At 32.2% G+C, this 11,960-nt stretch overlaps 1 protein-coding gene across 1 annotated transcript in view; it reads right to left on the bottom strand.

The window, feature by feature from the left end:
* Nucleotides 1-4,749: 4,749 nt before the first annotated feature.
* The window catches only part of LOC108572008 (adenylate kinase isoenzyme 5), an 8,000-nt gene continuing 789 nt past the window's right edge, over nucleotides 4,750-11,960 (bottom strand). Inside the window, exons 2-11 of the mRNA XM_017934189.1 lie at nucleotides 9,005-9,172; nucleotides 8,706-8,816; nucleotides 8,132-8,274; nucleotides 7,890-8,072; nucleotides 7,670-7,792; nucleotides 7,339-7,498; nucleotides 6,884-7,152; nucleotides 6,304-6,468; nucleotides 5,721-6,003; nucleotides 4,750-5,009 (exon numbers count right to left, since the gene is read on the bottom strand). Of these exons, the coding sequence (XP_017789678.1) occupies nucleotides 4,750-5,009; nucleotides 5,721-6,003; nucleotides 6,304-6,468; nucleotides 6,884-7,152; nucleotides 7,339-7,498; nucleotides 7,670-7,792; nucleotides 7,890-8,072; nucleotides 8,132-8,274; nucleotides 8,706-8,816; nucleotides 9,005-9,172 (1,865 nt within the window). The remainder of the gene's footprint in view (nucleotides 5,010-5,720; nucleotides 6,004-6,303; nucleotides 6,469-6,883; nucleotides 7,153-7,338; nucleotides 7,499-7,669; nucleotides 7,793-7,889; nucleotides 8,073-8,131; nucleotides 8,275-8,705; nucleotides 8,817-9,004; nucleotides 9,173-11,960) is intronic.

The raw sequence follows: 11,960 nt of genomic DNA, 5'->3' as shown, positions 1-11,960 counted from the left end.
TATTATATTTAAATTTTGTAATTTTTATATATTTTAAAAATGCAAATTACTTTTTATATAACATTTGCATATTTTTTATTCTTGAGTTGTTAATAAATTTATAGTCGATTACAATTACAAGTAAGAATTCTAAGTACTCATAAAATCCTTTTGAAAGTTGACAATTTTTTATACGTTTTGTTGCATTGAAGTATGTAATTGATTATTAAAGTCTTACCAATATAATGTTGCGACGTTTTACATTTTATGTTTTACACGTAATCAGTTTGTAAGTACAAAAAATCTAAATTATTTTAGCAAAAATTTATTGTATGTATATGTATTGAAAGAATGATTTAAAATTAGAAGATAGAACGTTTATGAAATTTTCAAATAGTACTATTTTATTGTGATTAAAGCAACATTCCAGATAGAAATGCATAATGATCACGTTTCATCACAATATGATTGTCATACTAGTAATTTCAACTTAATATATTTTTGAAGATCATTACATGATTAACATGATACGAGTGTATAATATATGTCGAGTTTTATTATCATAATGCTGTCATATAAGATATTTTTTTGACATCGTGACATAAACGATATCTGAGTAGCATATGCACACGTATTTGTATGTGTTTGAGATCTGATTACATCAATATATGAACTCAGCTGAGCGCAACATGACATCATTTTCCTATCTGGGATAATAAGCAACATTATTGTATACGTAACAAATGTTCAGCTATGCGTAACAGATGTTTTTAACTTTTGTTTGGACTTGAATATCTTGAACAGTAAACTTCTATTTAAAGTACTAAGGGTAACTTATTTTAATTTGTCAATTGGTTACTTAATGCTTTGCACTTGTATTATAATTAAGTCTTCAACTTGTGGGGTTCAACTCAAGGTTATTTTTTGTGCAACAATCGAGGGAAAAATATGCCTGTGTTCATGCTGTGCAGTGTTGCGTGGCTTACTTATGTAGGGTATTCTGAAGGGACACTCTCTTCGGAATGATTTATTTTTTGCTATAATAGGAATGCGATACGGTTAATTATGGGTGGATATAAGGGGTAAGTCAACTGACGATTTCTCCTTCTCTAGTTTACATGGGAATTAAGGAATTGAAGTTGGGTTAATATACTTTAAATGTTAGGTTACGTTTATGTTGCAGTTAGAGTGTACATTCTTTCAGTTTTTACAAGTTTTTCTAGTTATTTACAAATATAGTGGCAAGCGCTACATAAATTACGCGGAATACATGAAAATCCAAGTGGAAATAAACAAACTACTGACCTTTCGTGAACGAAAATGTCGAGTAGAAAGTCTTTCTCGCAGCTTAATAGTAATATTGTTCTATGATAGTATTGTGTTTCTTTAGTTTGAATAAAAGTGGATATCCCAAGCATATACATAAAAAGATTTTATTTATAATAAAAAATAAACACGTACTGGGGTACCCATTTCCTTACAAAGTAGAACTCCCTGTAATATGAAATATTATATAATTTCCAGACTAATCATATACCTGAAAATTAGAACTGTCTCGTGGATCTTAGTTATGTGACAGTTATCACTTAACACTTGTTCTCACTCCTGTCTCGCTTACGTATATTAATACTATAACTGTTTCATTGTTTAATTCTAATGTACAAGGTGTTCGACAACAGATGAATAACATTATTGCTTTGCTTATATCATCTCATGCAGTAATATGAGTAGGAGGTTGAGATGAGTGAAGTCGTACGGTTGGTCGACCGCGGACTTCATAAATTTTATTTTCTGGCGACCGGGAGCATTGTCTAAATAACCTTGAATGAACTACTGGGTCACCATTTTGGCCTTTTTAAGTCGTTATTATAGTTTTTTTTTCCCTTAAGGAAGGCAGTAGTTTTTTTCTGGAATTTTTATAAAGTGCATGTCCAATTAAGCTCCAGAGCTTCGACTGCCATCTCCCACCATCGTCCCCGTTATCATAGTAAATACGACGGCTATACAATAGGATATGGAATTACAGTAAAGGTTCGGTAAGAGTTCCAAAGTCGGGACCGCTGTGTAACAGCTACGAAAAAGGTGGTAGGTTTCTCAAACTCTTTGTATTTTACCGACACCGACGGACGCAGAAAGAGATAGCAGACAAAGAAGAGAGAGGTATTGAAAGTTGAGCCAGTCCTAAAATATCAAACACCTACATATCGGTGAGACAACACTAATACAAAAGAAAAACTTTTTTGTTTTTTGCGTTTTGCTGATAAAAATTTTACTGACATATCCATTTTTTTTTTTTTTTTGATTAAAATGAGACCAAACATGGTATAATTCGATTTATATTTAGTTACTTAATAAGAAATTCCACACATGCATATGTACATACACACATAATTACGCCCTCCCTATAAATAATTAATAGATATTTACATACATCCACACTTTATTATGTCTTTACTATATCTATTAAATACAAGACACCTAAAAAAGATTACATATAAGGATTTACAAAACATGCAAACCGACATTGCATTGCTTTAAAAATAAGAATATTGTTCGCGAAGGGTCTGGCCACGGAGTGGGGAAGACGATGGTCTTCTGGTAAGAGGACTGTGAGGGACAACAAATTGATACCCCAGAACCTTCAACACATACGAACCTTTTATTAGTAAAATTTTTAACATATTAGTAAATTATAATTGTTCGCAAACTGCTTGCGAACTGCTTGTAAAGAGTCCTGAGTAGTGTAAACGTTAGTATGTATAACAACTCTTATGTGTATTCTTATGTGTCCTTTAAACTCGTCAGAGGTCAAATTTCGTTTCTTCCTATACGCTAACGGATCAAAGGCAATGCCGCTTAGGAACCGTTATCCTTAAAAAGAGTGTCCCATTTGAGAATAACCGGATAGATTCAGTTCTAGTTCTGGTTAACGGTTACCTTTTGGTACAGCTAAGAGAAATGGTGTTACATTCTGTGATGTAAACAGTGAAATGAACGTAGCGGGCAAAGGAAGATTCACAAGCCCAATCGACACAACCAAGTTTTGTAACAATATCGTGTTTGGTATCATTTTAATCAGGAAAATCTCACCAATATTTTGATGAAATTTTTATTAACGAAAACTGAAAATAACAAACTTTTGTAGTTTTGTTAGTTTGTCTCACGGACATGCCGACGCCGAATGCGATAAAGAGATGCCGCGGCCGTGTCACATTAGTCGCTTGCCTGGTTCAAGGGTGGTTCCCCCTTGTGGTGGGGATAGACCATGAACCGTTCGCGTACAGATCCCAAAGAACTCTTATAGAACTTTTATTGTATATCGAAAGAATGTCACAAAAATATCATATAAGTATACGTTTTTTTTTTATTTTAAAAAGCAGCTTCATCTTGATAGTATTATACTATAGCTCTTAATAATTGACGAGTAATAATACTGTCATATTATAATTATTGCCCGTGAAAAAATATAAAAAATTATGTTGCCATATGTGGTGCAAATATTTTTTACACGGGTAGAAGCGTAGAGGAGTTTTCAAGGTCAACTCTACTTTTTGAAACGGGATGCTGTATTTTGTTCATCGCTGTGTGATAGACGGTGTTAAAGCTCGTTCAAGGTCATTGAAGATGACAAAAATATGATTATTGGTATAGTTATCAAGATTTAAGGTAGTTGCTATCCCCTTGGAAATGGTTTCATGAAGTGAGTCTCCGGCGTTAAGTATCTAAAATAAACAAGGACCTCAATATTTCCCATTAGGTATCATGTACTCACAATCAGATGAACGAGCAGCTATAGCTGTCTTTTTTAAACTGTCTCATTCCGCCTTGATAACGCACAACTACTAGCAATAAGCTAGGTATAAACAATAGCCATTCGACAATTTTCAAGATGATATATATATTCCAGTGTTGAGATGCATTTCTCTTATTTCAACCTATTTATCGGAAGTCCGGCAACGCTCAAACACGCATGAAACTCAGAAGACGATAGTCGATTTCTTCTCGATCAGTGTTCAGAAAATGGTCTTAAGCGGTCACTATCAGACTGAACTCGAAACTAACAAGAGCTATTCCTGTTTAGTATAATTGCCAATTCTTAACTAAAAAGCGTGCATAAACTTGTTTAATTTTACTAGCGACTGAAATATTGCTAGATAGGTGATATCCTAAACAGTAAGTTAAAGGAATTTGTGTTTTCTGTGTGATCAATTTTACCACAAATGATTTATCTTACATCAAGTGCTTACTTAAGTCAAATATTCGTTATATAAATAGGTAATATATGTATATTACTTTAATTCATTATTAGTCACATGTTTTGTTTGTTTATTATGTAGTTTCTGTAATGTTTAAACAAGAGAAACATAAAAGAAAGGAAAAACTAAAAGAAGGAAAAAAATTAAACTAATATCAATTTCCTACTATATTTAAACGCATATAAGTATGTAGTCCTGGGATTTCCTTATTTCTTTAAACATTCGATTTTATATTTGATTCTTAGTCTATATACCTGCGGATCTAAATTTGCGTTTGGCTTTCCTTAAGTCCCTTGTCTAACCCTATTTAAGTCGTAGTCGTCTTAAGGCACGATGCAAATACACATATTAATAACATTATAATACGTACTATATTTTATCAGAAAGGAACCTTGAGTGTCCATTTAGTTTCGTAAATATTAACGTGATTAATTTTATAAAAAGTATATTAAAAATATTTCTGTTTTTTCTCTCTTCCTTTGGTTTAAACAACAATTTCACGTGATGTACTTAATTACATGTGTAAATTCTGTTGATAACCTTCGACTTCGTTGTACATTTTCCTGATAGCGTCCTTCGTATTGTTTGGCAGATAATTTTGCACTGCTGGTGCAACTTTATTGCTACCTGCTACGATGCCGTTGGCCAAATGCGCTGCACCATTTTGTAGCAGGTGTGTTGTGCCGTTAGCAATACCATTTTGTATACGAGCAGTACCATTCTTTTGAATCTGCCTCGCATTGTTCTTTAATCCATTCGCGATTTTTACTGCGCCTACGAATGAAAAATGACAATAAATTAAATTTTACTTTGATTTTTCACTTCTTTGGATATTTCACTACACTAACACTTCTTACACGTCACTTTATTTAAACAAAATGTTTAATTCATAAATAATGTTTTCCATACATCTAGAAATAATATATGTTCATTTTTCTGTTTCATTAATAACGGAATGAAATTGCTGAGAAACAGTAGCGTAAAGCATGTCAATTGTCATTATACGTTTATTATTTGCGTAATCGAATAACAAATATTCAGTGACAATCGAAAAATAATCAATGAAACATATTCGTTCAAATTTAGCGATTTTTCTTATTATATCGACATTTAAAATATTATTTATATTATAAACTTAAGTATCATATAGCCTGTAACCAATGCGGATTTACAATTCAACGTAATACATGATATAATAACCTATTAAAAGTTTTATTTGTACTTTTAAGATATAAAAATGTTAAATGATTTACTCAGAAACAAAGTAAAAAAACAAAAAGTAGTAATAACATTGATCCTTTATATAACAAAACAAAACATAATTAAATATGAACAAGAAACCATTGCAAATAATACCTCAGCAACTTGGTCGTCTCGCGGATTTTTCAAATTAAAGGTCCGGTCAGTTTACACGACTGAACAATATATGTACATATTTTAAAAATTGCAAAAATAAAAAAGACTAATTAAGATAGTAATGTTTACCTTGTAAGCTTATTCCGTTCATATTCTTCGAATCATTAATCGCTTTTTCTATATTCATTTTACCGTCGATTATCTGCCTAGAAACACCATTTTGAATGATCGTTTGGTTCGTGTCATTAGTAATGATTGGATTTGAGTTCGTGTTATTTCCGTTTTCTTGTACTATCGGTGGTTCAGGACTATGTGAATCATTTTCTCCCTTGCGTCGCGTTTGCGTCATTAATTGATAAAGTGCAGCCGCGAATTCTTGTTGTACACTTGGTACGTCCGTGTCGCCATCGATCTGTATTTAAAATTATTTTCTTGTAAATAATTTCATCTATTTTATTTGAAAAGGATAGTGTATTACTGTTTGGTAGGAATTTAGAATTAATGTAATTAGTGCTATCGATGAAGTGGTAGATCTCTTTAATTAGATAATGTAATTTAAAGTAATTTACCGTAAGCAAACTTATAAGTTTGATATACATATATGTACATGAGAAAAGGTCACACTTACTACTTTATCTATATCAATAATTAATGCTAATATCAGTCTTGTGCATTGCAGTAAGAGAATATATTATTCTCTGATTGTACTTACAATAGTCAGGCGATTTTCATTATCCAGAGATTTCAACATAGGCAGCGATACTTCGCGGAAGAGTTCCAATCTTTTCCTGAATGCGGAAACGCTATCATCTAATCTTCCCCTACCAAGTTGTAATTTTGAGCAGTCTAGTAGTACCAACGGTGGTTGCTGACCGAACTGATAAAATCGAAATGATTCATATTCAATAAACTTATTCTTCATCCATAACTTTTATTAAGAAACATTTTGAAATGTTCATTCTAATCAAATTTTTATATGGTAAGATTATACTTTTTCACACACTTAAATTATTTACTTTGTTCAAATTTATTTTACAGCCTCTCTATATTTTAAATAAAATTTAAATTTTCAAATTCGTTCAACTGCCGGGAAGAGTACTTTTAGAATTTTCATGTGTAAATCCTTCACATCTAAACTTTGCTGAACATATTAAGTCATGTATGTTGTAATAGAGACATAACGCCGTTAGTGGAAAAAAGACTCTTTATATTAATCATTAAGTGGATGGTGTTTTTCCAATTTTTTGTAGTATTTAAAAGAATTATACGTCATTTACTTCACTTTACGTTACCTTATTTTCAAACTCTTGTACTTGATTTGAGTCCCTCGGATAACCATCTATTACTACGCCATCCGTATCACGATTTTGTATGATTTGTTGCTCCACTACTTGCATCACTATGTCCTGCGGGACCATTTCTCCACTGACAATAGCTTCCTTAACAATAGTGTTCGATGATGTCATTGCTCTGAGTAGCTCGCCTATGTTTACATGAACCCAACCAGGCATGTTGTGAACTGCTTGAGTGCATAGACTTTCTTTGTTGCTCCCTGGGCCACCTAGTACAATCAGAATGTCACAAGTCGCGCATGTTAGAAATTTCACCTAATTAAATAGATTAGCTTTAACTTTCCAACCGCGAGCGATATCAAAATCGCGTTCTACTTATTCGGTTAATTTCCCCGGACCACGTATAACGCGGGAGTTCCCCGCTGTTATTTCACTGTTAAATGCTTTTCCTTTACCTATAACCCAGATGAACGCGGGTAATCCTTTTCTAGGTTTATTTGCGGTTTTCATAGGCTGTATGTTCACCATGACAGGTATCTGCATCATCTCAGTCACTATCTCTTTCTTAAGGGGCGACGATTTCGGAATGGATTCTTTTCTCCTTTCGACTTCTACCTGTAATTTGATCCACGTTAATATATATTCGATGAAGTAACAAAATGAGAACAATATTAATTTGATGATTATATAAAGTAAAGAATAAGAAGGTTATATGACAACTACAAAAAGTAGAGAGCCGATAGGGGGTGTAAATACGTATCAGTGGTATAAAACTGGAGAACGTACTTCTGCTTCTAAAGACTGAGGAACATTTTTCTCTCGCACTTCACCGCCTGACAGGCCGAGAATCTTGAAAACCGCTTCACGAAAATCGATATAAACCTCGTTCGGATTTCTTTCTCCGTTCACCTAAGATTATCACAGGCAATAATTAGATCATTTAGTGACAGTTAATGAGTATATTTGTTGTGTTTCTCAAGAAAGATACATAAAAACTTTCATGTACCTCTAATAACATTCCACTTTGATCGAAATATTCCGCAACAGGCATAACGTTTCTATAAAAATTATAGAGTTCCATTCTCGCTAGCTCGATCACTACTTGTCCAAGCTGTGCACCAAAGTCAATTTGCCTTTCGAGAATCTCTTGCCTCCAGGACACAAGAATCACACCATTCACAATTTTTATCTGAAAATATATTAATCGAAATTGACAGTAGTCGACACATTGAACATTAAATTACTTACTTTTTCAGCATATTCAACTACATCGCGCATATTACGTGGATAACCACTGACTAGAAAGACTTTTGAACCTGGAGACATTTTAATTTCGAGCATAAGAACCTCCGCAACAGTTTTACTGCTAAGCTGCCCAAAATCTTGCATATCTATCGTGAAAACGAACAATATTAATGTATGAAACGAAGAAAAATATTACGTGACATGCAGCAGTTCAGCCAAATTGAATGGAAAATGGATTTCCATGGTTTTTGCTGTCCATTATAAATGGACAAATGTACAATAATTAGGAACTACGAAACTAATAATGTTGTAGCAATTTCCAAAATAATATTAGACACGTTGGTATTCCTTCATTTCGTTTAAATAGATTTTTATTTATATTTATAACAATTTATTGATATATTTTTTGATAAGTTGAAATTATCATAATGTATCATTTTTATTATTTTACAAAGTTGCCGTAATGTCGTGCTTATTCGAATATTTATTCTATTTGAATCAAAGATTTTGTCTTTCTTAAAAAATCATCGATATTTCTGAAAGTGCTTTTTTAATTTATTTCTTCCAATGTTCGTACCGTTCCCTAACGCATACTGTTGCAGAAGGTCCATCATATTGATATGCGTTATGCCTTTTTTCTCTTGCATCAAATTATCACAATGTGTCACCTTTCCACTACCGGGACCACCTGAAAAATGAAAAGGTTACGTGTTACAGAGCAATTATGATGAAATATCTTTTAAACATCAGCGAACAGATAAAATCTGTGATAATTGATACGGCAGCACGAATATTTGAAAAAAAGGACAAAGCGCGTTGATTTGCAATTTTATCATAAATTCTATAGAAAATTTCTACAGGTTATAGGATACAAACCAAGTACAAATATAACAGGCACTTTTGGAATTTCGAATTTAACTGGTCCAACGTTCTGTTGTGGAAAATGTCCGTTAGGAGGGGTTGATAACAGGCCAGCCTCTCCTCTCCATTTTCCTGCACTTCGAGCATCAGCCTCCTCGAACACCTGCGATCCATTTTGTTGATCTGCAATCGGGAAAGTACAATAGAAATAGGTATCTACTTCAAATAAAAAGGAAACATAGGTAAAACTGTTTTTAATTTCACGTTATTCAACCAATATAATATACATGTATATTACACTTTGTATATGTATTGTAAAACATAAATCGAACTGAACTCGGGAAAATAATCGATAATTTATCACCTGCAACGCTGAATTTTTCACTATATCGATGATGAAATGACGAATGCAGCATAATTTTATAATTGTCCCCCCTCAAATTATTCAAAATGCCCAAAATGAAACATCGCTGTAATATGTACATGGTTTAGGCATGGAGGTATAGTCTTCAAAGTCTCTTGACTTTCACCCTTCATTTTAAATTATACGAAAGAATTATATAATGCGTCAGATGAAATTATTTAAGTCTATTAAGTCATCCCGTTTGACATACCAAATTCTGCAGCAGTTCTGTAATGGTCTTGGAAAGCAAAAAACAAAGTTGAGAAATGAGAAGGCGCTTATGTTTGTTTTTATTAAATTTAAAACTTATGGGATTGACACAAAAGATCAAAGGGCACATTTTGAGCATTCACCGTAAGACTGAACTGGAAACAAACGATATTTCATATTTAAAGTATGTATGTTTAAACTTGCCAGTTGAATTTTTCTCCGAAGATAGAGTAAGGATGTGTGTAACTAACTGTATAGATTAGGTCAATATATTTTCATTATCAAATTGTTATCAGTAGACTGCGGATTTTTATGCAAATTCGTATAATTAAGAAAATAGAAGCTGGATCGACAATTGTTTTATTCGCTGAATACTACAACGAGTACTATATTTTAGGCTCATTTATATATTTTTGCTTGTCACGTGCATTCTGTGTATTTTTGTGCCTTCAAATTTTCCATAAATGCATCAAAACCCGCGATCTAGTTATCCAATTTTAGAAACACAAATTTTAGTTTCCTTATTGTTCTCACACACCATATATTAACATAACCAAGATACAACATGTGAAATATGTAATTGCAGTCATTTAAACTTACGTTTCTAATAGGAAATGTCTTACGATAGAACACTGTGTGACGTTACTTCTGCGCTATCGACTAAACGATGCACGTAAATTACTCGCTGCCTTCTTTTGACTCTAGAGAAGCCGGTTTGACGTTAATATACATAGGTATATCTGCATGTGCATAGGCGAACAAAACTTATGTACACGTAGAACAATTTGTTTCTACGAAAAAATATTTATAGGCAATAACCGGAACTGTGAATTATGAACTACGTCGATGGTCACAAGTGTTTCATCAATGAATTCACGACTACGACGTTAGTTTGAGAAAACACAATTCAATTATACATCGCGGAGAATTCAGAAAAAGCAAAACCTATGAAACAAAGGAAATGTCGATAAGAAGTGATTTTCCCTTCGATATAGCGAAAACATTTAATTGGGTATAAATTATTTTGTTGCTTTTAGTATCGATAATATTTAAACAATTAGAAAGTTATCGTGTGTTATTGTTAGAAATTTTAACTTGTTAAAAAATTGAAGTGTAACATCTTGTATGAAGATGAAACTTACGAAAGCTTTGTGGCGATATTTTTAAATAAAAATTTTATCGACACTTAGAATTTATGTACAATTACAATATAAACGATACAATTTATATTATAAACATTCGTATAAAGTTTCCCTTATAAACGTAACGTAGAAATGTTACATCGAATAATATCCTCGTATGTATGTATTTGCTAAATTTTTACCTACGGCAATTTTCAAAGTGATACGTACATTTTAACAAAAATGAATGAAATGTTTTGTACGTATACATTTGGTATAAACTTATGTGATTGAAATAAATGTCTATTTCATTTTATGAAAAGTAATTTTGATTATTTTCATACGTCGAAAGTTGCATATAATTTCGTGTGAAAAAAAATCTGTTTCTACATTTCTTTTGGAAAATCATCGGAAGACTTATTGATCGAGTAATATGTGTAATGTCAAGTACAAGGTGTATGTGGGTCACACGTGTGTCCTGTTCACATTACGACTTAACATAGTAAAAATGATATGAAACGTATTTTTGGGCGCACAGAATGATAAGCTGAATATACGAAATATACCTTGAAGTTCTACGAACATTTACAAGGATTGGGGTAAATTTCAAATACAAGAATAAATACAGATAATAATAACGAAATTTTCGTGAAATCTTTTATAGATTAGACGGGAGCAAGATTTTAGTGATGCGACAGTAAAAAATTATTTGCGGGGGTGTATACAATTTAGAAAAGTGAAATTATTTAAAATTTCGACTTTACGTTAAAAGAAAGAAATAATAACTTTTTTCCCATAATTGAAAACGCACATTACTACATTGCAAATTGTGCTTTATTTTGTTTTGTAATATTAATATAACAAGTGTTAAAAGAATCTTCTATGAATTTTGAAAAAAATATTTTGCAATAAAATTTAAAACATAACCTAACCAACTTTTTTATGTACATTTATTCATTGCGTCAATTAACTCATGATACAATGTCAGCCAATCGTTTTTACCGATATCTTTGTAATAAATCATTATGTTCTCAATGAATTTGGGCCCTTTAATATTTGTAAAAGTATTTGACTTTACAATGCCTTGATACACTAAAAATAAAAAGGTATGTAGTAGGTATTAAAACGCTATTGGACTTAGATATGAAAACTTAATTCATATTGATTTTGACGAGTTTATACATCAGACAGTCAAACGTTCAACGTCACCTACACTTGCCGTATTATTTCGACTTCC

This window comes from Habropoda laboriosa, unplaced genomic scaffold, assembly GCF_001263275.1.
Source record: "Habropoda laboriosa isolate 0110345459 unplaced genomic scaffold, ASM126327v1 scaffold67, whole genome shotgun sequence".
Lineage (NCBI taxonomy): Eukaryota > Metazoa > Arthropoda > Insecta > Hymenoptera > Apidae > Habropoda > Habropoda laboriosa.
This window is presented reverse-complemented; position numbering and strand designations above follow the sequence as displayed.